Source organism: Odontesthes bonariensis, chromosome 5 (genome assembly GCF_027942865.1).
Source record: "Odontesthes bonariensis isolate fOdoBon6 chromosome 5, fOdoBon6.hap1, whole genome shotgun sequence".
NCBI lineage: Eukaryota > Metazoa > Chordata > Actinopteri > Atheriniformes > Atherinopsidae > Odontesthes > Odontesthes bonariensis.
This window is the reverse complement of record NC_134510.1, coordinates 31,350,526-31,378,276: the sequence shown is the minus strand read 5'-3', so window position 1 is coordinate 31,378,276 and position 27,751 is coordinate 31,350,526. Positions and strand designations below refer to the sequence as shown.

Sequence of the window (27,751 nt, the reverse complement as noted above, 5' to 3'; positions counted from 1 at the left end):
GCAACACTGAACATTCCTGCCAGCATAAAAAAACAAATATAATGACAGCTGATAATGATGAAGACAAAAGTCACCTTGGACAAGGTGACCTTATAAAAAAATAAAATTTGTGCTCCTTTGCACTTCTTTCTGATGAAATCTATTGTTGACAGCCACCTTAAGGCTGAAGCTAACTTTCAACCAATCAAACCTGAGCTATGCTTGGCATCATCTCTGAGGGCTACATGCTGTCAGCTATCACTGCTCTTAAACCTGCTTACATTGGTTGAATACCCAAAATCTGTCACCGTGTGTGGGCTGAGTGAGACCAATGGATGCAACTAAGACATCTGCTGTAGTAAAGAAGCCAGACAACACTCGTTATTCAGTGGAGTAAAAAAAAAAATGACAAAGCTGCACCTTAATGTCTCACTACTGTTATAAAGGAGGTTTAAAATAAATAAATAAATAATGAAAAAAAAAATTTTGTAAGGGTAAACAACTTGTGTCTGGAAATGAACTGCTAACAAATGTAACTGAAGACTGAAAACTCACCACACTGTTCGTGAAGTTCACCACCGGCTCGGACAGATACACACCTCAAATTGCAATACTCCAACACAACCAGTAGGAAAATCCCTTACTTGTAGCTTTAGAATGACTTCCTTTACAGTGTCAGATTTGATAGAGATAACTAGTTACATATGGTTTAATTCTTAATGAATTAAGATTGAAATGTTTCTTAAGGCTGTTGTATAAGTGAGACATCTTGTCTCAGAAAAGACAAAATGGTTTCTTTTTCAGGAAGATGTCAGATAATTTAACCTGTTTGAGAGGAGGAAATTGTAAAACTGTAGGTGAGCTTTCCCTCTTTGTGGTGGGCTGTATTGCTGATGCTGGAATTACCTGAGGTTTTCAGGGTAATGTGAGGTTCCTCCTGCCTTCAGACTGGCTGCAGACGGGAGCTGGAGCCCTGGGAGCCCTGAAGTTAAAGCCCTCTGCAGCCGGTGGGTCTGGCTTTGGGAGGGTGGAGGGGGGCAATGATGGGGGGCAGAGGTTAGACCCAGCTGTCTGACACAGGGTCATATAAACTAAACTAACACTACTCAAGAACCTTTCCAGGAAACGTGGCCTAGCAGTTTGAACAGAGGTACCTTCTCTTACAATAATTTTCAAGTCATTTTCAAGTCGTTCCTAGCCTCCCAAAAAAAAGTCCACATTCTGAGGGAGACACGTTCCCACGAAGAATAGGCCCAGACAAGTGCAGCAGCTACAGCTTGCATATAGGTTGTAATAATGTTGAGGGACAAATGTTAGTTGAACTAATGAGTGAAGAGCCAGCGGGTCTGGTAGCTCAAGGAGCCACATTCCATCCTCTTCTTGGAAACTAAAGTCCTCTATCAGACTGAGCTGGCAGCACAGAGGGTGGTGCTACCCAATAAAAAACTATTGTGTCATGTAATTGTTTGTCTTTTACATCCTCGTAAGAACATAAACTGCAGATATTTAAGACGTTTACGGAGCTTTTTATTAATGATCTTTGTTCCTTTTACGAAACACACAACCACCCTGGAAACTGAGTGTAAAGTGTAAATGAATAATGCGGAAGGTCTGCAGTGTATAATTCAGGATGTGAAGAAGTGAAGCGTTTTCCATCTATCTTTAAGAGGGCAGGTTGGTATGTTGTAGAGAGATTTTGAATTAGTGTGGGAGCTCTGGGATCCATCACATGGCATACTCTGCTGGTTTTACAAGCTTCTTGCAGGGATGTCAGGCCACAAGTTAATCTCTTGGCGTGTATCGCTGCTGTCGGACAGAAGCCACATATCTGCAGAAAGGACCTTTTACAGGAAGGAAGCAAGGAATGCTTTTCCAACAGGTTTCATGGGCCCAGAGGTCATGAAACTCACTCAACACATAACCGACTTTGTAAAACTTCAGCTTGAGTAAGAGGATAAAAAAAACAGCCAAACTGGTGTGGTGAAGAGAGGGTTTCCCTTTGTGACTGGGACAGAGTTAGCATTTTAGCTCGTTACTTGCTGTTCTGGATCAGGACATGGACACTCTCGATATCTAAAACCTCAGATTCAGCCTTCAAGGGAGAAACAGCAGACATGTCGAGACCAAAACACACCAAGTTGGTTTGTACTTTCTGCATACACAATGCATATTTTGTCATGTTAGGAGGAGCACAACAACTTTGTTAGGTTTAGATTTCCCCAAAGACACTAGTAGTTTTCAGTAGCTGTTTGGTTATGTTAATGGAATATTTTGCATCCACTTATTCATGATGAGTGGAGAAAAGGGACAGCCAGAGCATATCTATGAGGCTGAAAAGATGAACATGCTTATGTACAGTTCATATTTAGAAAAATACAATCAATGACATAATGAACCTGGGGAGGGGGGCAGATGTACTTCTTGTTGTGCTTTTGCACATGGATGAAACACGTCCTCCTAGACTATAAAGTAGTCAAAGAATTGCATCTGTGATGTCCACAGCTGTGCTTATACAGTATGTCCCCACGTTGGACTGCAACTGAGATACTTACCGAAGTCATCATGCTGAGCTACAGCAACAAGTCTTCTTTACTTACATCCACACCTTCACAGGTGCAGCCAATGAAATAAATAACTGCACCACCCTTCAGCTGCCACTGCAAATCCAGAGAAGCTAAATAATCTAAAAGTGCAGTCAGAGATAATTCATCTTCAGCTTAAACTACTATTATCTCGCTGGTTTTGACATTTATCATAGAGGAAATAGTCATTTTCTTTAATAGGTGTTGTTGCTGGTGACTGTTAGAAAGTGGTCACAGGAAGCTGAAGAAGCCTTACAGGGTTGTTTTGATGCAACCGATTGGATTTCTCTTTGTAAGCCACATGGAGAGGACATTAATGCCATGACTGAGTGTGTCTGACTATAAAAACTTCTGTGTGGACAACACCATCCCCAGCAGAACAGTAAGATGCTTCCCTAATAACAAACCCTGGATCACCAGTGAGCTAAAGGAACTATTGAACAAGAAAAAAAGAGCCTTTAGGGAGCGAGACATGGAGTTACTGAGGAGTATACAGAAGCAGCTCAAAGTCAAGATCAGAGAGAGCAAGGAGGTGTATAGAAAGAAGCTTGAGAGTAAACTGCAGAGGAACAACATCAGAGATGTGTGGTCAGGAATGAAGAAGATCACAGGCCTCAAGCAGAGGGATGATCGGATGGATGGAAGTCTGGACAGAGCAAATGAGCTGAACACATTCTTCAACAGGTTCAGTTCAGGAACAAGCTCACCATCCTCCCCTCCTCTTCCCAGCCAAAGAGACATCCCACCCTCCTCTGACCCACAGCTTTCCTGTAACATCTCCACCTCCACCTCAGTCATGGATTCTTCTGCTTCCACTAGTTTGTCTTCAACCAAATCAGGAGATGCTACTGTCCCCTTTGCCTCCCCCTCCCACTTTTCTGTTTCTAGAAGTCAGGTGAAGAGGCAGTTGGAGAAACTGAACCGGAACAAGGCTGCAGGTCCAGATGGTGTCAGCCCCCGAGTCCTGAAGGCCTGTGCAGAGCAGCTCTGTGGGATTCTGCAACACCTTTTCAACCTTAGCTTGACCCAAGAGAAGGTACCACTGTTGTGGAAGACATCCTGTCTGGTTCCGGTACCAAAGAAAACTCACCCTTCAGTCATCAATGACTACAGATCTGCTGCCCTGACATCCCACATCATGAAGGTCCTGGAGAGACTCCTGTTGACCCACCTGTGTAAGCAAACCAGCACATATCAGGACCCCCTGCAGTTTGCTTATCGCCATGGAGTTGGAGTTGAAGACGCTATCATACACCTGCTTCAACAAACCCACTGTCATCTGGACAAAGCAGGCAGCACTGTGAGGATCATGTTCTTTGATGTCTCCAGTGCATTTAACACAATCCAGCCTGATCTGCTTCGTCTGAAACTCCAGAAGACTCAGGTGGAGGCCTCAACAATCACCTGGATTAATGACTACCTGACAAACAGACCACAGTTTGTCAGACTGAAGAATTGTGTGTCTAACCAAGGTGATCAGCAGCACAGGAGCACCACAGGGGACTGCACTCTCAACATTCCTTTTCACTCTGTACACGTCAGACTACAGAAATATTCAGATGACTCTGCAGTTGTCGGGTGTATCAGAGATGGACAAGAAGCTGAGTACAGAGAGCTGGTGGACCGCTTTGTGGCATGGTGTGGGAACAATCATCTCATCTTGAATGTTAACAAAACAAAGGAGATGATTGTAGATTTCAGGAGAAACAGGGTCAGATCAAACCCTGTTTCCATCATGGGAGAAGAAGTTGAGGTGGTTGAGGAATATAAATACCTTGGTGTTCATCTGGACAACAGACCAAGGTTTGCAGCAAGATGTTGCAGATATTCTACAAGTCTGTTGTTGAGAGCGCCATTTCCTCTGGCGTCATCTGTTTCTGGCAGCAGCATCAGAACCAGGGACCTAAAAAGACTCAACAACCTGATAAAGAAGGCTGGTTCTGTTCTGGGGACGACTGTGGAACCTCTGGAGACAATAATGCAAAGAAGGATTTTGCATAAAATCAAGAGAATTATGGACAACCCTGAACATCCTCTCCATGAGACTGTTATCGGAAAACAGAGTCTCTTCAGTCAAAGGCTTCTTCAGTTTAGATGCAAAACAGACCGCTACAGGAAATCTTTCCTGCCCACAGCCATCAGCATCTATAATAACTCCTTGATTTAATTGAGTCACATCAACATTTGATTTCCCTCTGGGATAAATAAAGTATTTTTGAAGCTGTCAGACACAATTCTCCAATACAGTAATAACTTGGTTAATACTAAGGTCTTAACTTGGATAAGACCTTAATCAGAATACTACATCCTACCAGAGTTTTCTTGTATCTTGTGATACTATACTGCTTTACAACTCATGCTCTGGGCAACAGATTTGCAAGTCCACTTATTATGAGCAACTTTGGGCTTGTTTTTAAATAACAGCCTTGCTTGTTACGCCCAAGCACCAAAGGTGGTGCAGAGGCTATGTGAAAGAAATATGTGATGTGAGCATACTTATGACTTCTTAAAACTCTATTGCATGGCGGAAGTACGTAATGAATTGAAATTACGGGCTGGAACCATAGAAACTGACAAGCTTATCCTCCATTGCTTTAAGCATGTTCTTTCTGTTTAGCCTCAGATGATGGTGTTGGTTTGTTGATCAAGAAAGTTTCCCAGGTATGATTAGGTCTCAAACCTCACATTCTCCCACTCTGGTAAATCCTAAAAAGAAGTTTTTTACTTAAATCTGATGAAAGAGTGATTAAAAGCAGTGTCAAAATTTAAGTAAAAGGCGACTGCTCTTTCAAGATGCATGCTGCAGTTAGCATTTGTTATTTGTGTCCAATGTCTGAAGCATCTACAGTATCTGAACACTTTGGTTAGCTTAGGTTGGTAGCTTACGCAGAAAGTGCTCCAAATGGCTAAAGAGGCCTGGATTTGCAGCTGTTTTGCCTTGTTTTCTGTCCTGTTGAAGTCATTTGAAACTTTAATATGTAAATTCACAATCAGGTCTATAAATCTTTCCAAGAGATACATTTTCTTCTTTAGCTGATGTCAAACCACACCATGAAAATATGATCTATTACTCAGGGAGTATAGTTGCTAAGTAAAAGGTGCATAAATGCATTAATTTAAATGAAACAGTGAAATTCTTTGAAAAACACAACATCAATTATAATTAAAAATGTCTCAAGTCTTTCAACATAAAACATAAACTGTTGTAACATCATTAAAAAGCTACCAAAGTAGCAAAAATATAATTTCGGTAATTTTCTCCAGAGATCAAAATAGGGGATCAGTACTGTTCACACAAAAACAAAATCACAGCCACTTAAGTTTCCTTCCTTCATTTTAAGTGTTGCTGATGCTTCAACTCTGCAGCAAGAATAAAATGATTTGGCAATTATCTGATCCAGTATATTTACACTTTGAACCCAGAGAGACTGGAATAAGCTGCAAAAGAAAACCCAGAGAAAGACGTCGGCTCCTCTAAAGCCAAACTCTACTTTTAGTATATTCTACCCGAACTTTTTGATTACTGAAGTTGTGTTTGATGTTCTCAAAAGCTGGGTGTGTGTTGCTTTGTGCAGGGGTTCCTTACATCAGAGGTGGTTTACGGGACAGAAGTGTGAAAGATGGAGGAAGTCTCTGATGAGGAAAAAAACAAATGTTGGAAAGGGTTTAAAAGACAAACCGAAGTCAAATGAGAAGGACGTGGAAGGAAGAGAAAGAAAAGTAAGACATAAGGAAAAGAGAGAAATAATGGTGAATAATTTGTTTTATGAGAGGAAAGACAATATTGAATAATGGCAAAGAAAGATACCGTGTATGTTGCAGCTGACTATCGTTTCAGTTGCTGCTTCAAGAATTGCCACCCAACAAGCTGCTGTAGCAGAGCATCATCAGGTAGTCAGTTCTTCAACAGATCACTTTAATGTGCTGCCTCACACAATTCTACCAACTGTGTTTGTTAGACATTTTAAATCAGGTAATGTTACTGAGATTAAGGTTGATTTAGTGAAACAGACCAGCACTCAAAGCGTAATTCATCGCCGAAGACAATGTCTCCACCGATTGTCATGTTGGCGGTCAAACACAAGTGTACAAAAAATGCATCATTAATAATAAGGGGAAAAAAGTAGATTATTTGTTGAATTTCAATCTAACTTACTGAATATACATGTAATTTGTGATTTGTTGCACATAATCTATAAAAGAAATGTAACAAATACTTCATGACTGCTGCACACACATGCTGTCCTTTCCAAAGATAATAAACTGGATTTTCAACTCAAACTCACCTTTCACACATTTAATAACTCTCAAACTTGTTGTTTGACATGTACTTAAACAGGTCTGAATAATTGTCTAAATCATCATAAAACTGTCTGAAAGACAGTTGGCAACATTTGTGGCCGGCTGCATTTTTGGAAAGTAACTTACGTTAATGAGAAGAGTGACGTTTGGCTCGTTGTGAAGTCGTACTGGTCTTAGCAATCCTGCAGTGACAATACACTGAACGCTACTTCAGGTCTGAGGGATGTCCACATTTTTAAGAAAACTATAACTCAAGATAATTATTTTACTTGTCTCACATGATGCTCACAGTAGAAGTTAACAATGTTATGCTTCTATTTTATTAATTTTATTCATCTATGTTTGCCAGTATAGTAAATGATGCTATCAACTTCCATCAAAGAAATATCAAAGGACAAAGATGATAGGGGTTAAATGAAAAGCCAGACTGCCTGTTCACAGAATCTAGAACAAAAACTAAACAATCAAACATTCATTTTGTGTTATATTGAACAGAACTATCAATAATAAGTCAATAATTTTTTTTAAATGTAAAAGCTGGTGGAGACAGACCCATGAACATGAGGAAAAATATTTTTTTTCCAACATTTCCTTGAGTGTGATTCAGGCAAACAGGAGGAAATATTCAGAAACATTTCAGCTTTAGTAGTTGAACCTCTTCTGGATATAGTGGGTAAAGTTACTAATTTCTTGGAAAAATATCAACACTTTAAAAGAAAGTTCCTGTGGGTGGTGAAGGATCCAAAGACTGCTGATACAGGAAATAAAATCTTGAAAAAAAGGGCTGACAATTTTGTTCGGGTTGATGGATGGAGGGATAGAGTGGCAGGAAAGAGGATAAACCAGGCCGAGACAGGAAGTAAATGGAGAAAGTCAAAAGAGACGATGAAAGAAGATAAGAGACCATAAGCAAGTGGTTGAGAAAGAGTAAATTAAAGGAAATGGAGATCCAATCCAAGCAAAAAAAAATGATGAGGAAGAAACTGATAAGGAGTGAGAGGAGGAACATAAGAGGAGGTGTAAAAGAGACTGAGGCAAAGTAATACGCTGAAAATATTGAGTGATATGAAAAGAAGAAATTCACGAGAGAATAAAATGAAAAATGTTTTCAAAAAGCAAGATATGTCTTGAGAGCCTGAAAGTATTTACTGAAATGAGTAAGGTAAACAAAAATCTGTGCTCCTACATGAACATGCACTGAGGGCTGCTGCCAAATTAAACAGTGACAGCTCTGCCTTAGCACAGCTACCCAATCTGCAGCTGATCTCGCCTGCACGCCGAAAAGAACGAAAAAAAACAGTGACTTCAAAAGTCGTCAGACAGAACCCTGGGCATCAACTTGACAGGTGTTGGGTTGTTTTTACTCTTTGTCGGTAATTCTCGAGGGAAATGCAGAAATGTAAGAATAACACTGCTTTTGAGAAATGATGGAGAGCCGGAAATTTGAACGTTCGCCTCGGTGAAAAGCTTCTTTCTGGTGGAATTCCACCAGGAAAACTCAGAAAATATGTGTCAGTTTCACCTAACTTCGGGTGAAAAGTAACATTTAGGCTGCAGTAATTGTTAACGTTAGAATAAAAGCATCAGATGTGAATCAGAGAAGATGGGTACATTGACATAAGCCAGAGGGGTCCTCCATAAATGCCAATGTCCTCACACGTTTTGAGAAAGTAAACTGGATCTGCAGCTAAATTCAGTAAGTCCAGTCTCGTCTTTTCATGAAACGGATGGAATCACCAAGAGCTGTTTGTATCATAGTCTAACATTAATGTTGATAAAGAAACTTGATGCATGTCAGCTGAATCTGCTTGATAAAGATCAGTCAGACAAGTTGGGGGTTAAGTCTGGTGAAAAATCTTGTAATGTGTGACCCCTTCTGCAGATCAGTCGTGTAATGTGAATCCACGAGAACCTCATAAATCCCGATCACAAGACAAGCATACCGTGTGCTGTGAACAAAGCGACACGCTTAAAAATCCTGCAGTATGAACTACACGAACAGTGATATGCCACGTTTAAGGTTTTTAATTTGTTTATTTTGAATCCAATAAAATTCCACATTAATACTGGTTTAAAACTTAATGTTTCACGCCAAAGCACGAATTAGCACTGCGAAGCAGGCAAAAACGTGTTCAAACTTGCATAACATTTTATAGAAAAGAAATTTACTCACATGTTCGTCGTCAGTGCATCGGAGGGAAAATTGTGTGTGCTGTTGACAGTTAAGTCAAACCACTTCAATCTAGATGGAACTTTACCTGGTAGACAACATCTCCGGGTAAAAATGAGCCAGATATTTGTCCAGAATAACTGAAAGTGAATGTGACCTTACTCTGACTCGTCTCTTTGCAGGCAGAGCAAAGACGGACATAAAATCAAAGCAATGTATTTTCTTTTAAAACGAACTAAAGAATGGCTTTTCTGTGAAACAGCAGTGTGAATGCAGATTGCTTAATTGTGTCAGCTCAATGATTTTGGCTCAACTTACTGAGTCTGGGTACTCCGGCTTCCTCCCGCCAATATGTGACGCCTGATTCAGCAAAAATCAAGACGCCAACTTTCGAGTGTGAATTTTGTCTAAACCATTAAATATATATTTTTAAAAAATCAGTTTGATAGACCAATGTCTTGTGAAGATTTTAAAGTTTGAATGGCGTCTCTAACTGAAGTGGAAGTTGAGTTAGTTTGAAGCGGATTCAAAATCCCATCAATGGTGAGATTTCTTTTAAAAATAGTTAAACGCCCATCTCCTGAATATGCTGAACATTTAGATGGTTTAGATCGCTGAAGGTATGTGGAAGTATGTGAAATGCTGAATCAGCATTCACACAGTTAATCAAATGACAACACAGCACTAATGGAGTGTTTATTACTTACAGGTAACTTTTATTACTAAACATTTCATAAATACGTTTTATTTCGGCCTCATGTTCGGGGATCTTCTACCGACTGCACACTAATAACAAAGTTGTTTATTCGGAGGTGCAGAATGAAATGTGGCTAAAAAAAGCAGACTCAGAACAGGAGCCTGGTCAATCTGAATCACGACTACAACAATTACAAAATGTACTCTAGTTTACAGACATTCAACGTAAACCAAATCAGTGACCTGCATAACATTGTGTCCAATGGGAACCTTTGTAACATCTAACATCTTTCTTGGCAATGGTGAGCAGGTGCTGCTTCAACCTTTTCTCTCTTTATCGCTCATCAAACTTGAGAATATCTACATTAAAAAGAAAAAAGAATAAATCCAAACTACAGTAAATGAGGTTTTTTGTACAGATAACGACAACAACAGAGGCCATGAACGACATTGCGAACAGTCATCTGTTCCACAACACAAGCTAAAAATAAGTTTCCCAGTGGACAGAAGAGCTGAGACTGGACATACGACGTGTAGCTTCAAGTGGACTCGCAAAGTAGTGCAGAGCTGCTGGCACAGCATCTATGGCTGAAGTCTATACACTTCACATCTGGCAGAAATACAACTCAAAATTATTGAACTTACATGTGTGTGTGTGTGTGTTCAAAGCTAAAACTTTCAAACCACAGTGAGTGTGTTTGGTTTTAACAAATGGCCGTCACGTCTGGCTGTGAATGTGGGACTTTTCTTTTGACAAGCACAGATTTTAAGATACGTGTCCCGCTTCTCCGAAAAACGGAAGCAGCTCGTTTGTCCACAAACTCCACTTATTGACCAGACATTCAGCAGAAAGCACTGTTTTTAGATCACAGTGGAACTCTTTTCTCGACAGGAAGCCGACAGAAGTGTTGGTCAGACAGTTTCTGAAACCCCCAACACGTTTTTTTTTAGAATATCAGCTGCCATTTCTCTAACTTTCTGAAATCAATTATCTAACACCCACATCTATTCAACAGACATTAGAACAGCTACCACCAAAATTCTGCTGTTGGGCTAATCTGAGCACATTATTCTAAAAGTATATACACAACAGTATGCACAAATTTATTTGCTGTTAAAAGAATCCCCTCTTTAGCTAGCACCGCTAATGCTCATCTTCTTAAAAAGGGACTTCCCTTTGTAATAAATTTCAAGATGAGAAGAAAAACCTGAGGTGTGAAACTAGCCCCCTTAGGCTCTCGATTGCCATCCAAAAACGGCCTACTGGCTTCCATCGTACAAACACAGTCTCAGTTTAACCCCACAGCAAGTATGCGTCCATCAGCCGCCACATGTCCTTGATTGTCCCAGGATTAAAAAAATCACTGGAGGTCAGAGGGGGTGGCAGTAGCGGTGGTGGCGGCTGTAGGATGTGGCCTTGATTTACCCGGAAGCAGCGGAGTGGCTGGATGCACCCGGCTATTTATTCTTGGTGGACAGGCGGGGGAGGCTCCGGCGAGGCCTGGAGCCACGCGAGGGGGCGAGAGGGCGGGTCTGACGTCACATCCAGAAGTGTGCGTGGGCGGGGGGGTGGTTTGGGGCTTGACTGGGATTAGGGAGGTGCAGGGCTGTGGGTTCGACTGCTGCTGAGGCAAGACAAAGACAGCAAGGAAGAGGGAGAGAGTCAGCGAAATGTCTGAGGAGGAGGAGGATTTCACCTTCATCCTCATTCCCCGTGGGCTCAGACCTCACCGCAGTTGCCCAACACACACTGAAACTACTGCATGTGGTGTGGTTCAGCAGAAGCACAGTGTGTACGTGTGTGCGAGGGTCAGCTATTACCGGGCAATGTAAATATGTGTCTGGGAGGAAATTGTTTTGCAGTTTAGTTATGTGACCCTGACTGAGTATATTTACATATAAATATATATTCAGACTGTATATGTGACTGTGTATCTATCGGGTGTCAAATGACATGAGCGTGTATATGTTTACATGCACGCTGTTTATAAATATATACATATATTTATATGTGTGAGGCCCTGAATGTACATACGTGTGTGCTATTTAGAAATATATCTTGTGTTTTGTTTATGTATGTATCTGTATGCATATAAAGAGAACTTATTGCACTGCTTCAGTTAGCCCTCAGCAGCCTCGGGCTCCTTCTTCTTCTCTTTCACTTTCACAGATGACTTCCTGGAGACTTTTTTGTCCCCCGACTCCTTTCCCTCCTTCTCTTTGTCCTTTTCTTTTTTCTCCTTTGATGACTCCTTCTTCTCCTTGGAAGAAGAAGATTCTTTCTTTGACTCCTTCTTGGCCTCCTTGGCCTCTTTGCTCGATTCCTTCTTCGACTCCTTCTTCTCTTTGGATGACTCCTTCTTCTCCTTTTTCGCCTCTTTGACAGGTTCCTCTGCACCTCCTCCTTCTTCTTTTACAGTCGTCTCTGAGGGCTCCCTTGACACCTCTTTCTTCTCTTTGGAGTCTTTATCTGAATCAGAAAGGGAAAAAAGACATAATTAATGTACATCTCTACCTATGATGAAATATTTTCTACTGTCATTTTCTGCCAACACGACTAGATCAAAAACCTGGGTTCAGAATGAGCAAAGTTTCATTTGGGTAGTGTGAGAAATGAACGTGTTTTCATGTAAGCCATCTTAAATTTGTTGCTGTTTAAACCATGTGTTGTAGCCTCAGCCAAAGTAAAAGAAGATAAAATACAGTTAATTCAACTTTTAATGACTGAATTCTAAAAGTTTGACTCTTAATATGGCTGTAAAATGCCTTTACATTCAACAGTAAAAAAGAAGGAATGTGGTTATATTATTATTGCTTAGTTCTTTCAGTGTGGATAGATTTTGAGCCACCGAGATGTTTTCTGGCTAAAACTCCGGGGATAGAGGTAGACTGTCTCATAGTACGACTTAAGATGGCTTGTCATATTGTAATCCAGTTAAGAATGAGGATTAACTGATGTTTGCACAGTCATCTGGGGTTTTTTGTTCCTTAACAGACTCACGCAGACACTGCAAATCTAAGAGGGTTTTAATATGAAGACAAATTGAGTGACAACGGCACCTGCTGCATGACAAAGGACCCCCACTTAATCAAAGTTACCCCCCACCCCTTCCAAACACATACACATTTCAGTCCCACCTCCTCCAGATTGGATTGGCTCTCTGATAAGTTGATAATGGGACTGTTGTCTGCCAACAATGAGACGCACTTCTTATCTCCATGAGAACGGAGAGGGTTTAGAGACTGGAGACAACAGGCTGGTATCTAACTGTGTGTGTGTGTGTGTGTGTGTGTGTGTGTGTGTGTGTGTATGTGGAGACTGCAATACAAGAACTGCCTCCAAAAGTATCTGCATGTGTCTATGTGTGGGGATGTATCTGTCTTTGCATGTATGCAACGGAGACAACAAACTGCTCTCTAAAGTGTGTGTGTGTGTGTGTGTGTGTGTGTGTGTGTGTGCTCGTCTACTCCAGAGAAAAGCTCTAATCAGACAGCTCATCGTCTCGGGCTTAAGAGACAGAGACCCGGGTGCAGTGTGTGGCAGACGGGTGCCATAAACATTGATCGGAGCGAGCACTGAACATGTGATCTGGGCTCAAAACAATACATTTAAAAATACAAAAAAAAAAAAAAAAAACGAACAAAAAAACCCCAAAACAATATTCAGCACGAGTACTTTTTTTTGTTGCTGTTTTGGGAAAGAACGTGTAAAACCAACATTACAGTCTGCCACGACAGTATTTAATGTCTCAACTGTTTAAAAGGTGCTAAATGTTGAAGTTCATTGAACCACTTGTGTTTTCCGCCTAAAGCCACTTGTCTCCCCACCCGACCATATAATCATACAACTGTAAACAGAAACGGGCATAAGTTGCATACAGCTTCAGCTTGTACACAAATGTTCACTTTATCTGCAAAACATGTGGGAGCAAATATTTAGGTAGCAGTAATACGAAAATAGCCGACCACAAATTGTTCGTCTGAAAGTGCAAATTTGCACTTTGACATGCAAATTGTCTCCCTCCCTCTTTCTCGGTGGCCTCAGACTTTTACAGTCTGACATGAAAGAAATGTTGGGTGAGGGTGTGTCTGTATCTGAGCAGTGAAGCTGTAAAGAAACGAATGCCAGAAAGAAAGCGTTTATTAAATACATGACTGGATCCTCCAGGGTTGTCAGGAAAGTAAAACGTGCAAATCAGAGCTTTCACATGTGTTTTAGAGGCCATTTCATCAGTCTGGTGAGTGGGTTAATCCCATTGCGACAGTCTAATCCAGACTGGATGCTAACTGTCTGGTTACCAACTCCACACACACAATCCCTCGGTCTGTATGTCCCCCCTCAGCAGCTGAGCCAACAGGCAACAGGAGTCCGTGTGAGTTTGTGTGTGTGGGATACATCTTTGTGTGATGCAGAACAACCAGTTACACACTGAATCACTTAGAAGCAGGTGGAGACAAATGGTTCCTTAACAAATTAAACTTTCTTGGACTGATTTTCAATTCACCAGAACCAGTTTCATAAGTGAATACAGCTTCTTTGTGTACATGTTAAAAGTAAACCTATCTGTAGGTTGAATTAGGCCTTTTAGTGGTTTGGAGATGTCAGCCTGGCAGCATAATATAATATATATGATGACTGAATGCATCGTGTGTTGTCTTGTGTTAGCTTTATTCTGCAAAGGTCATATGCGGATAAATTGATCTAATTACATTACTGTCAAGATAAAAGGTGAAAAGTTCATCATTGAGTATGACAGTGCAGAGAAGAACAAGAGAACCGTTGTGAAACTTCTTTCTTTCTTATTGATGTTTTGATCAATGCAAGCCTGGAAAGAAAATAAAACTTCATGAGTGATTTGACCTCACCAAACCTGAGTTGAAACCGAAACTGATCCGAGTAGCGGTCAGGTCTGAAACTCGGGTCAAACTCGTGTTAGGTGTCAGAGTTCAGTCCAATACTGTCCAGTCGGATTAACACTGATGGTAACTGTGAGTGCCGAGGTGCTCTGCACTGACGACAGGTAAATAATCATCATTTGAGGAACAGGTCAAATGCTGATCTGCTTGGTGTCAAAGGTCAAGGGTTCTCAACTCTGACTTGTTTTTCCCCAGCACGAATACAACATAAATGTGAACTGCAACCAGGCGAAGCATCCTAACTTAAGTTAAGCGTCACCTTATCTAATATGTTTGATGTGTCAGTATTTAGTTATACAGACGATTTTACTTGTGTTTGTTTAGATTTTTCAGTGTTTTCAAGCACAAAAAAATCTATTCACCTGAATGCATTTGATTATATGTCAGGGTGTCTCTGCTTGTCTTGGGATAAGTGAGGAAATATTCAGATTTTTACATTTCTTTTCAAATAAAATGTATTAACTTAATTTATAAAACAACAGCTGTTCGAAATAGAACAAAAATCTAAATGTTTAGTTTCTTCTAAGCTGCACTTGTTAAACATCCCTATTAAGTACTCTGTTTCAAATAGCTGGTCTCACTAAATATATTCAAACTATGTTTTATCATTCCAGATGCACAAACATCTGGCTGTAAAAATGATGAGAGATAATTGCTGCTCCTGTTTATGATGACTGTTGCAATGACAAATAAACAGTTTGATGCCTTTTCTTTAGTTTGGGATGCTTATAGTTTTGATGGCCTTGTTGTTCGTGACATATGACGTGTACATGAAATCCTGTTGTGTTTATATTGTTATGACTATTGCTGGTCTGAGCTGCTGCTCGTCTTGGCCAGGTAACTCTTGTAAATATGAGGTTTTTAAAGTTAAGAGTCTTACATCCCGATTAAATACAGCTTTAATAAATTAATAGTTGATACCAATTAAATTGCACATTTTATAGCTCTTAAAAAAGAGGAAAAGTTCTTCTTAAATAAGACCACAATCTTTGGAAGTTGTAGGCGGCAATTTTTTGTTACACGAGTATAACAAGACTCACAATAGGTACAATAACAATACATTTGCAATAAGCGATAAGCAATAATTCCCTATACATCACTCATTCTTTATATTTGCTTGTGTTATGGTTTTGTGGTGCTGAATGGACAGTTCCCAGAGAAATGACTTTACAAATATCTTCTAGTTTGCTGCAATGCTCCTCTGCTGCTGTTACTGCAGTACTTTTGAACTTTTCCACACATTTTGATCATAGGAGTGTTAGTTTTGCCTGTTTTTACCTGCCTTCGGCTGTTTCTGTCTCTCCCTGCAAAACATTTTCCGTGGAGCTTGAAGGACCATCATTGTTACTGGTTCATGATTTAATGTGTGCTTTCATTTCACTGATGTCAGTGCTTTTGCAGCCAGAGGTTGAGTTTCTTGGTTGTTTTTATATTCACACAGAGGTAGCTCTTACTAAAATGTTGATGAAAAGGAAGTCATAGTGAATATGAAGTCTGACAGGAATGATAGAGGATACTCTCATGTTAGACCTTGACTCTGTGGAGCATAACACTCCAACATAACATTATAAAAGTTAAATGAGCAGATCTGTAAAAACTTTCCATGTGCGTGTATGTCAGGACCTTTTTCCATCGCCCAGGGAGACCAGTGTCCCTCCTAAGTTTTTGCTTTTTCTCTCCAAACAGAAAATAAAAGTGTGTGAGAGAACCGGGTTCTCAAGGGAGCAGTAGCAATGAGTCGATAAACATTGACGTTGTAAGACAAGATGGCAGCTTCCCTCCTGTATGGAAATCTAAAGGGGTCAGGTCACATCTTGTCAGTCTACTACTTCAACAAACTAACAAAGTTTAAGTGTGTAGACTAAACAGGGCAGAGGCCTGTGCTCCACATTGTTCTGACTTGATGGGATCAAGGTGACGTTAAGCCCTTTTCACGTGGGACAGGAGCTACCTGGAAAGGCCCCGTAGTTTGTCTGGATTAGAACGGCGAACTGCCATTTAAATCCCATGTGAATCTGACACAGCCACGTCTGGGCGAGATCTGCTTGACAGAAAATCGTATGTGATGTACTTCTTTAAGTGCACATCAGTGGTTAAACTAAATGCTTCTTAAGGGAATACATCCATTATAATATTGCCCACCAAAATTACCAAGGAGGTGTTTCATTTTAAAGAACATGCTTGTCAGCATGAAAAAAAGACAAGAAAAAAAAAAAGAAAACTAAATGAAACTGGGCAATCACTCTACTCATACAGAGGCTGCCTTCCCTAATGACACGATTTGCCCTTGTGTGGTTTTTGGTAGGTCCTGTATAACTGAGGTATTTGGTTGTGCGTCTCCCTCAACCTTAGTTTTTCCAGAGAACGTTTTAATTTGAACAAAGATGGTTTATTAGTCCATTGTGGTAACACCTCTGCTATATGATTACTTTTTTGTCATGGAATCGGTCTCTGTTTATATATATTACTCAGATTAGGGTTATTGGTTGCCAGTTCAAATCCCATGGTAAACTGCGGATGGGAAAAGTGAATGAGTAACACTCGGTGAACACCCAGCTGCTGCTGGGAGGTCACGTGGTGGTATTGGGCAGCTTTAAGTGTGGACGCAAAGCTGGAAAAGAGCAAAAAGCAGCAGGACTTTCTGGAAACAAAGTTTCTGCGCTGATTTTGTAGAAAGTTTTAGACTCAGTTTGTTTATGAAAGACACAACATGTGTATCTCCATAAATTATGAATACTAAAGAGCTTTTACGCCCTGGCAAACTCCAAGTACAGAACCAATAATGTTAGATGGTTTACGATCAACATATCCAACAAGCTACTTCGCACATGGAAACAGCATAATGTCTCAGTCTCAGTATCAGTGCTGGGCCTTTGCTGCAGTTTTCTCCAAAAAAATTCTCTGCAAAATTTGCGTCGTCACTCCTGGAAATACCCTGAAGTTGAGCCTGGGTGGAGCACATTTAAGGCTGTCGTTTATGATAATTGTTTTTTGTGCTTGTAGCTACACTGCATGAATTTAGAAGCATTTGCTATAGTCACGTGCAAGTGGAAAGTAACCGTGATAAGTAAAGAGTATGAAGCACACACACTTGCTATTATAAATTCTCAAGAAGACTACCACCTGCATCAAGATGTGGTCCCACTCTGTGATTTTCTTACTACTAAAGAGCAGGCAGGATAAACTTGGCACCTGGTCCAGATCATATTTTGTGGAAATTTGCATGTCTAGAAACTTCAGAGCTGCATTAGAGGTTTTAAAAGTACTACAGAGAACATTCCTAGATATAAATACATCCCATTTACCATTAAAATATATAGAAAGTAAAAGCAGATGCTTCGATATACGTTATTTGCTGCTTGAAAAGGGCAGCTGCATATGCATTGTGGTTGCAAATGACCAGCAGAGACATTTATTGGAGTAGTAGGTAGGATGGCTATTATTGTATAAATTTTGGTCTTTTCTAGGTGCATATCTAGTTTCTGCAACATAATGTATAATTTCAATAAATCACCCTTAATCACCCTTGTCCTAACTCCTAAAACGACTGCTTTCAACTTATTTAGGCTTTTCATCTTCCACCGGAGTTTAGAGGGCAACACTTGTTTGTTCCTCTTGAAACAAAAACAAAAACCACAGCAACAAAAGTCAGAGTGACGGTAAGATAAGGAGAACGACGCTATCGGCACTGTGTTCAAAGCCCACATGTTCTGCCTGGATTCATGTGTTAGCGGTGGATCATCGCAATGCATTCATCTGCAGACAGCCGTAGTCAAAATACAGGAGGCCGCACAGATTGCCCGCATCCCGACCTCGTCACCATAAGGACTCTGCAGCTGAAACCTGCTGATTTACAGAATCCACTGCAGCATGTGCGTATGAAAGAACGAGAAAATCTGCAGAGGACTGACTGATTGGATCTGTGGTAAAGTGTGCGTCTAAGACTGTGCAGTTGTGAGTGTGTGTGCCAACTTAGATCGTATGTGCCTCTGTGTTTGTGCGGTCCAGTCGAGGCGATTGAACGCAACACAACGGCATCATGTGAAGTTCAAAAAACAAAGTTGTGTGGTCAACAGCGTGGGAACGACAACAGCGTGTGAAAGAAAGAGGAACACACAAACATACACAAAAGACAGGACATAAAAAATCTTCAAAGTTCCTTTTGTTAAAACAGTTCAAAGTAGCTCCTAAACTTACTAATTTACTGATGAACACAAGGACACTTTGAATACACAATCCCTCAAGAAGTCATTCGTCAAGAAGGAACAAGATGATCACTTCCATCCGATGACAAAAGCCACCACACAGAACTTGGCAGAATAACTACTTAATTGTATAATTTACCACAATTCTTCATTTCTACATTTCCTCTCGGGGCCAAATCACCCTTTTAATGTAGGGCGTCTTTATGACATGATAACGTCGTCCTCTCTTTTTGTACTGACATTACCGTCACGTCTGAAAGTCTGAGGGTCTTTAATGGCTGCAAGACGGCATTCTTGGAAATGCAGGAGACAACATTTTTTTTAATAGAAACGGGTTAAAAAAATAAGTCACAAAAATCAAAGCATCCCAAACCCTCTTCTTCTTCTTTTTTCTGAATACTATCTAATAATGTAAAAAAAACAAGGACAGTTTGTGTGAGAGAAAAAGCCAGAGTCTGTCAGTGGCTGGACGGCCAGTTTTTAATACTATTCTTGTTGTGGAATGTGCTGCTGAAGCACAACAGGCCTGTCCATTGCTGTATGTATGTGTGTGTGTATATGTAGACCATGCCAGCTCAGCTAAGACTGTGCCCTGTGCTACACCTCCCATGGAACACTTCATATATAAACTGTCTTTGGAGGAAAAAAACAGATATTTATGTGGAAATGGGCACCGAAGCACGTACACACACTGACACACACTGTTATTATTGCAGTCTTACGTCCAAAGTGATGATGGGGAGTGTCTTCGCAGACAGTAAAAATGTTTCCCATGCACAGAGAGGGGAGAGAAGAAGTAAAGTGGTTTGAAAAGCCTTTTTTCAAAGTTTTCATATGAATTTACTACTGAACCTATTGATAAAATTTTTGTTCGACCTTTTGGACATTAAATAACTCAATGAAATAATTGAGACTTTTTTTCAAATGAATAATTCATTTTTTTGGTGAGAAGAAAATTCTGATCTGAGAAGCAGCGTAATTAATGGTTTCAATCTACAGCTAAAGACAGTAAACAAGAGAAGTGGATGAGAACAATGTGTTAAATAACTGGTTCCGACACGGTAAAATAACACACATCTTGTCTGGAAACTAACCAGAGAAAACTCATGCTCACAGATGTTCACAGATGTTCACTGGAGCTCCCAACACCTGTGTTAACTAACCGAAGCTGATATTAAGAGAAGGACACTGCAGGATTTGATGGTACAGAAAGAAAGCAGAGTTTACCCTCCTGCATCCTGTTTGTAATAAGAACACTGAAGAGGTGGCATGGTGCTACGTTCATACTTTGATTTAGCAGCTGAGATTTTTATGACTGACTTATCGTTATCAGGTTGTTGTTCACTCATTATTTACAGTTTTGATAGGGTATAAGGACACTTACTGTGACAGAATTAATCCAAGGGTCTCTCATTAGGAGTATGTATGTATATCAACTTAGAGACTTCTAGGTTGATATACATAAACCTGCATAAACCTGCATTCCCACACACTATTCACATAACATCTTGTACAACAGCAGCCTTTAACAATGACATTTGTAGTATATTCTGTGTAGGTGTCTTTCAGCTAATAAAGAGAAACCTGAGCTGTAGAGTAGATTAAAAATTTGATAAAGGACGTTCAGCACCAGAACTCCAAAGGACATCCGGTAGTTCAAAATGTAAGGAGGGAAGATGAAGGGAAAAGGTGGTAAAACCAGATTAAACAAGAAAGAATCAAAGTTCATCCAACAGCAAAATGAATGAAGGCAAAATGAGAGAGAAAAATAGCAATTCATTTTTTCAAATGTGACAATAAAATTTAGAAAAGCAACGAAAGACAAAGATTCAAAAAGAGAGAGGTTGATGGAGACCACTGCTTGCTCCTTCTCTCTGGGTGTGGTATAGTGGGTGGGTTCATTCCCGTGGTTGGCCAAGATATTTTTTCTCTGCTCAGCTACGCCCTGCTACTAACCAACATGCAGAGACACACAGACATACCCACACACACACACACACACACACACACACACACACACACACACACACACACACACACACACACACACACACACACACACACACACACACACATAATGTACAGAAAAATATACAGTGGCCTGTCCAAAGAACCAACATTTTGGCCTGATAGAAAAGGACATGAAGTTTTCCAGGTCTGGTGGTGACATAAAATCTCTCTGGCTTCGTCTCTCACAAACACACACTCATGCACACCAACATGCGCACACACACACACACGCACACACGCCTCCATCAACTTCCTCGGCACTCTCTGCTCTCTGTCTAAATACAGCCAGCCACATCAGAGAGGACATTTACAACACTGGGTGAGTTACACACACACACATATACGCACACACATATGTCAACTGCAGATTTCATTCAATATACACAGTATATACATACCTTAAATGAAAACACGTGACATCCAATGCACACATGCATGATGATGATTTGCACATGTGAACACACAGACAAGGACTGTGCCTTAAATGTAGGATGCTAAATCTATTTTGTGCACATGTTTAGTTGGCTTCTGTTGTGGTCGGCCTGTTGTTCTGCTGCGAGACACAACAGTCCATCCCTGGAAAGTGTTTTAATACTCCTCTACCATGGCAACATAAGCAGGCACACACACAAACAAACACACGTGTGTACACACACACACACACACACACACACACACACACACACACACACACACACACACACACACACACACACACACACACACACACAGTACAAAGTTCAAGACTAAAAGCCAAGTCAAGGCACTTTCAAAACTAATATCACAAACATTTTTATGGATCGTTTGTAAATGTTTTACAGTGGAAATTAAGAAAAAAAATAACCAAGGTCGGATTTATATTTGCAATATTTGGTCTGACCACCTTTGCCTTTATATTGACACCAATTCTATACAAGCACCTGGATTTTCAAGCAATCTGGCAGACAGGCTACTCCAGGAAGATGTTCTTTTAGAACATCCACAGTTCTGTGGATTAAGGCCGTCTCAGTTTCCTCTGTGACTTTTTCTCTTTGTTTAAAGTTTAAACTGACAGCACGATGCAGTGACCAGGTCTCTGTCGGGGTCCTATTTAGCACCTTGTTATCAGATCCTCATTCAATTGTATTGTGGATAAGAATCTAAACATCTGTAGTGCCCAAAACTTGCAGATAGCCCTGTACATGTGCTGTATATACTGTGCCCTTACAGAGCACTTTGACAAGCATGACTTCACTTTACAGAAATCCATCTGTACTAAACAAGCACCAAATATGCTCTGTATGCATTTGTTAAAACCCTGTGTGGGTGTGTGTGAATAAAGCTGACTTTTCAGTCTGGTCAAAGACACACAAAAATGTTTGCACAGCAGGGAATGAAACATGAGCTTGCTTGCTGCCCATTTTTATAAAATAAAAAAATACAGAAACGAAATGTTTAAAAAAATATTACCCAGAATGCAATAGGTTTTTTAGTTTTAATGGATCTAAAGGCCCTTGCAGAAACCTCTCAGCTCCCCTGATTAGAGGCTGGGTCAACACCTCGGGCTCTTTGCTGTTTCTTGAGGGTTCCCTGAGAAGATGTTTTCTGGTGTGTCAGGGCATATTGTCCAGTTGGAAGTCTGCTGTTGCCATGAAGGAGTGTGCTTGGTCTCAAACAGTCTTTAGCTTGGTGGTATGTAAAGAAGTAAGATAGACATGCGCATCTGTCCAAGTAGAACATTCTACAGTTATATGATAATCAGTATGATTTACCCAACCTGTCAGTGGCTTAATGTTGCAGGTGATATCTCATGTTTAAAGGAGTGAAATGTATTTTTAATATCTCAGTCAGCTGATTCACTGGTCTGAAATGCAGCCTTTAAAAGGCCTTGTATTAGTTAATTTTAACTCCGCAGATGTTGACTTTACAGCTGATCCTGCAGATGCCCTCACTCTAGCTCCCGCTGAACGAAAGCATTAGTGAAACTCCCAACCTGTGAAACTTAAATGGAAAAGGCAGAACCAACAGAGCTGTGAACTTGGCCGTCCCTGAAGCCAATTATAAAAATATTTGCAGATATTTTCAGATCTTTTAGTATTTCAGGGTTCTGAGTGTTTTCCTTGTCGCTCATGCAGAGCGAATGGAGGAAGGGGCAACACCCAGCCTGGCTAGCCACAGAAGGAGAACCCTGCTGGGGGAAAACCCTGCACACAGACGCCCCTCCTCAGCCGCCAAACCAGGCAGAAAGACCCCTAAGGATCTGAGGGACACCACATTGTATATACAGGTAGACTTTACAACATGTACACAAAACCACATTAGTGCCTACAAATTAAACTCTAGATGGAGTCTCACACACACAATAAAACACAGTTATGGGAACGTATCACTCGTAGCACAAGCACTGTTAAAGCCATGTGAGCGTTTACTCTTGACCTGGAAACAAAAACTTGATATCTCATCATTGAGGCCCATATGGTAGCTGCTGAGTGTTCACATACATTATCAACAAAGTGTGAGGTTGTGTCCAAAGTCAACAACTGACAGAAGTTGCCTTGCAAGAATTTCCTCCAAATAACAAACATTTGGTCTAGGTTTTTTTTTTTAGTTTTTTTTTTTTTAGAGTTTATTAAATATAAAAATAAAAACATAATATTAGTCCCACCTACAGACTCCAGTTACACCCTGCTTTGCTTTGTTTGCATTGAGTATTACAAATATTTACATCAATCAGTTTTGTTTGCAGTTCATGATAATTATACGTCTCTAATTCCAGACCAAACTACTGTTTATTCTCTAAATAATTGGGACTGATAGAGCTTTTTTCTAAGGGTTGTTGTTCCAATCAATTCTCCACATTTATTTTAAGACACGTCTGTTCTTTTTAAATTTTTTCAGTCACTCCTTTCTTACCTTCTCACTTCCTAACTTTACTCCTCCTTTCCTTCCATCTCCCTTCCTCCAATTTTCTCTTCTCAGACTTCTTATCAATCCATTGTTTTTTACTTTTTACTCCTTTTATCCTCCTTTCAGCCCTCTCCCTTTTCCTACACAACTATCTCCCCTTCCTTATTTCCTTCCACTTCGCGCTCCCCCTCCTTTTTTCATTCCCCTTCCCTCTTTTTCTCTTTCCGAATGGACACCTGTTAAGCTTCCTTGTATGACCCGCAGCAGCTCTGGCTCTGCATGTGTTTGTTAACTGTACTGCGGTAAGCCACCATTCTTCCTCCTCCTCCTCAGCACTACCTCTGCCAAAGATACATTTCACTTCACCACATCTCTGACAGGGAAGAATAAGAGCGAGGGAAGGGAGGAAACCATGAAGTAATATTTCTGACCCCTGCCGGGTAAAAACAGTGGAGGCATTATACTTAGACGGGGGAGTCCATTCATTTCCCTGTCTCACCCCAGCAGCTATCCATGCATTCAACAGAATCCCTGAATAGAACCTCCTCGTAACTTTTGATTTAAATCCTTCTCTGGTATTGCTGTTTTCATTTCCATCTCTACATGCGCTTTTGCATCACTATCACAAGGACTATCAGGCAAGAAGCAGGGTACACCCTGGACATGTCAGCGGTCCAGCACCGGTCCTAGTTATCTTGTTACTTTCAAACATTAGCAATAACTAACATTTAGTTTTCTTGTTTTCACAAAACAAAAACACAGTACCTTTACAGTTACTCAAGTTTAATCAAGTTTGGAGGATGTAGTAGTAGAAAAATCTGTTTAATCTTTTTCGGTGACTTATTTTTCCATTGTTTTCATTTAGTAACAGAATATAACATCATAAATGACAGGCTGAGGGTGTAATGACATAATATTAGTGCAAGCTGCTCGTTATCCCTCAAACTGTCCATGTGTGGCATAACGGTTGCCAGTTTTATGTCAAACTGATTTCCCCATCATTAATAAACCACAAAACACACGCATGCCAAATTTACTGCAAACACACTTTATTCCACCAAATTAACAGGTGGAAACGATGTGACTAAAAACACACTGGAGCTCCTACACAAACACAAACACACCAAATGAATTCAACAAACACCCTTCAACTGATGCTTAATATAATTTTGGAATTACTCCGTTATTTTAATGACATTTTACCTGAGACACTCACATACACACACCAGCAGGAAATAAGCTGTCTCATTAATCTAATATTGTCAACATGCTACACTCACACAACACAGCTTGTGCAACAGAATCAGACTTTCTTTTTCATTTTACAGCAAAATACTTCAGTGACTCAAAATAAATTTAATTCACTGTGTGGCAGTATTGAGTAATACTGTCAACAAGGCACTGCACTGGAAACTATTTTGGGTTAAATTAATATCTGAGCAACATATTCAGCTGCCTCTCCAGTAAGTTGCTCATCTCACAGATGGACTCTGGTCTACTGACTCTGAATGGCAGGTGCTAGTTGGAGTGCCCCACCAGGGAGAATAATATAGACCACTGCCAGCAGCTGCAGTCCAAGACGATGCAATAAGAGTCTCTCAACAGGATGAGACTCTCACTGAAGAGGCAGTTGAATGATATTGAGGACTGTTGGAACAGTCACAGCCCACAGATAAGAAAGCAACAGATGGGATGGGTCTGGTTTAGTTATGGTAAATAAACCATTTACCATAACTAAACATGGATGGAACTGTTTTCTCGGATGGATTAAAAAAGAAAAGCTAAAATAAGTGGTCAAACTTCAGCTGCTGTTAATAGGTTTGGGCCCTTTGCACAGTTTTTTTTAATGTATGGGAAAAACTGTGATCCCAAAAATAATATGAACTTTACATATGATTATGAAGAAATGAATGTTCAAAAAGTTCTGCTGCTGGTCAAATTAAAGTTAGAAAACTATAATGGCATTCTGGCTACAGTCTCACACACACATATACACAGGTAATAAACATCCTCTACTGTATAATCACATGGTAACTTTTCTCCCCCTTTACTTTCACGCTTCATTTTTCAGTTTCCTCCTTCTTCCCCCTCTCCTCTACCCCCTCTCTCTCTCTCTCTCTCTCTCTCTCTCTTCGTGGTGCTGTCTTGCTCTCTCGCCCACACCAGTAAACTCTCAGTTGCATGTAAATTGTTGCTACAGTCCTGTAATCACAGCTCCAAACAGCCAACAACATGGCCTGCTGTGAGCCTAAGCGAGGCTGCAAACACACTCATGAACATTACAGTTCAGTGCAATCGTTTATGGGTAATAATATGATATTCTTTGGGAGCTCAGCATCATTATCAGTGATCTTGAACAAGTTGATCTCATGTTTGTCTGTACACTCAGACATCAGGTTCCATCCACTTGTTTTATGGCACATTTCGCTTTCACATGTGCAGTTTGCACTAACAAACTTCACAGATGCTACAAAACAAGGATCAAAAGCTTCTTCCAACTTTCTCTGTGATCATCATACATGTAAGTGTAGCCAAGTTCACTGCACAGACATCTTCTTTAAGTTACTTGAATGGTGATTTTGTGATGGTGCTGAAGTTTTAAAATCAGGATTTCATCAGAGCAGAATGACAGTTTGGAAATAATTTAAGCAACCAAGAGTTGACTTGTAGCCTTAAAGGGGAACTCCGGGGCATTTGAAGCGCAATCCCATTGCTAGAGGTTGTCAAATACTGACGGTAGGACACAGACTGGTGCAAATCGGCGCTCCCTGTGCGGCGATTGCGCTGTTTGCGCAGCCTGTCATGCTAGCCAAATACGTGGTGACCAAGGGGCAAATAATAAACCTTCCACGTAAAACAACAACTTGCACACTGCAGAACGTCACACCACTTTATAAACCATCCGACAATAAAGTCACAAGCCTTACCATCAAAACCATATGCATGGTTCTCACATTACTGGCATGGGGACGTTACAAAACAACTTTATAAACAGCATGTCACTTACCGGTTGTTGGTATGCGCGCGCATGTGAAAGCCCAAAAGAGTCAATGGACGATACTCCCATATACAAAGCAATTATCTTCTCTAGAAAAACTGCATTCAAGTATTTAAAACATTACAACAATACATGCCCAGTAATATTGTTGTAATGTTTTAAATACTTGAACGCAGTTTTTCTAGAGAAGATAATTGCTTTGTATATGGGAGTATCGTCCATTGACTCTTTTGGGCTTTCACATGCGCGCGCATACCAACAACCGGTAAGTGACATGCTGTTTATAAAGTTGTTTTGTAACGTCCCCATGCCAGTAATGTGAGAACCATGCATATGGTTTTGATGGTAAGGCTTGTGACTTTATTGTCAGATGGTTTATAAAGTGGTGTGACGTTTCTGCAGTGTGCAAGTTGTGTGCATGTTTTACGTGGAAGGTTTATTATTTGCCCCTTGGCCACCACGTATTTGGCTAGCATGACAGGCTGCGCAAACAGCGCAATCGCCGCACAGGGAGCGCCGATTTGCACCAGTCTGTGTCCTACCGTCAGTATTTGACAACCTCTAGCAATGGGATTGCGCTTCAAATGCCCCGGAGTTCCCCTTTAATGGGCTGATTTTCAGCTGTGTGTAGCTGTCTGACAAAAGAAAAAGAAAATGGTGTGAATAAGAGCAGCTTTATTGGGAAATCGGATGTTATATATACCTAAGCGTTACTGTTTTTACATTTAACTCTAGTTGAGAACATATATATAGGAGTGATTTGAACCCCAACCTCATAGTCAGAATGTGTTAATTCCTTTGAGAGCTTTAATTTTGTGACATTTCTGTCAGACTTACTTGTTCACAGGCATTTCAAAAGTCTGCTTATGGTCTGACTAACAAAATTTTTACCTTTTTTTTTTTTTTTTTTTTTAAATTGAGTGTTTTTTTTTTACCATATTCACTGACTCATATTTAGCTGAAGCTTTGGAATTACAAAAAAAACACCAAGGACACAAAACCCAAG

At 40.4% G+C, this 27,751-nt stretch overlaps 1 protein-coding gene across 1 annotated transcript in view; it reads right to left on the bottom strand.

Annotated features, from left to right (window-relative positions):
- Positions 1 to 9,747: 9,747 nt before the first annotated feature.
- bbs9 (Bardet-Biedl syndrome 9) overlaps positions 9,748 to 27,751 on the bottom strand; it is a 158,761-nt gene continuing 140,757 nt past the window's right edge. Inside the window, exon 22 of the mRNA XM_075466085.1 lies at positions 9,748 to 12,199. Coding sequence (XP_075322200.1) covers positions 11,850 to 12,199 — 350 coding nt within the window. The 3' untranslated portion in view covers positions 9,748 to 11,849. The remainder of the gene's footprint in view (positions 12,200 to 27,751) is intronic.